Source organism: Poecilia latipinna, unplaced genomic scaffold (assembly GCF_001443285.1).
Source record: "Poecilia latipinna isolate Pla-1442-1.1 unplaced genomic scaffold, P_latipinna-1.0 Scaffold2080, whole genome shotgun sequence".
Lineage (NCBI taxonomy): Eukaryota > Metazoa > Chordata > Actinopteri > Cyprinodontiformes > Poeciliidae > Poecilia > Poecilia latipinna.
This window is the reverse complement of record NW_015114696.1, coordinates 23,263-24,241: the sequence shown is the minus strand read 5'-3', so window position 1 is coordinate 24,241 and position 979 is coordinate 23,263. Positions and strand designations below refer to the sequence as shown.

Here is a 979-nt window from a genome sequence, read left to right as displayed (position 1 = left end):
AGTTCTAGTTAATCCTCCACACACTCACTGATTACTTATAGAGAGCTGAATGTAATATAATAAGTGGCTGGAAAAGGGAATATAATGTAAGCTATGTTCTGTTAGTAAAGATAAGTATAGATGTTTAATTTAAAAAACACAAGAAAAATAGAATGACCCTATAGAATAATTATAGTTGCTATGATTTGGTAGGATAATTAGTTTTATAATAACAAAAAACATCTGTTGTGTTTTTATATAATCCTAAATATGTTTATAAAAACTTGCAGCAAAACAGCAGTTTGAAAAAATAAAAAGAACTTAAAGATAGATTTAAACCTTCAAACAAATAACCCATTAATATTTACTTCTCATAATCCAAAATATATATGTGAAATTTTAAATGTAACTTTGGAAACAAAACGATCAAAAGTCAAAGGCTAACGTCTCAGTATTTATCAGTATTTAGAACAGATGAAATTAAACGTCTCGCTGTCTTTTTTTTCCAGCCACTTATGTCTTCCTCTCGTTTCCATGGCTCCAGACATGTCACAGTCGTCCATCTTTGGACATGAGGCCCAGTTCTCGTAGCTGACCACCTCGTCACTGACCCAGAACCAGAAATGAAGAGTCCAGGCGTAGTGCAGTCCAATCCAGACATAATCAGTCGATGCGTTCTTGACTTTCTCCTGGATCCATTTCTGATCATCCATGTTGGTGATGGTGACCAGGTCATGGTGGTGATCTCTGCAGTAGGTCAAGGCGTCTTTCCAGGTTTTCTTTTCTTTGATCAGGATCACTTTGTCTGTCATGGTTGTGAGGAGAAAAGAGTTAATGGCATTTATTTATGTTACTTTACAGAAAAGGAAGAAAAAAAATTATCTTTGGTTCCAAATATTTTCAAATTCCTTTTTTTTTTTTTTTTTTTTTTTAAAAAATGGGGGGGGGGAAAAAGCTTTGAAAATTTTGGAAAGGGGGCCCCCCCCGGCCCCGCCTTTGC

At 35.0% G+C, this 979-nt stretch overlaps 1 protein-coding gene across 1 annotated transcript in view; it reads right to left on the bottom strand.

Annotated features, from left to right (window-relative positions):
- LOC106936109 (C-type mannose receptor 2-like) overlaps positions 1 to 979 on the bottom strand; it is a 5,230-nt gene continuing 4,251 nt past the window's right edge. The window contains exon 2 of the mRNA XM_015016932.1: positions 1 to 784. Coding sequence (XP_014872418.1) covers positions 438 to 784 — 347 coding nt within the window. The 3' untranslated portion in view covers positions 1 to 437. The remainder of the gene's footprint in view (positions 785 to 979) is intronic.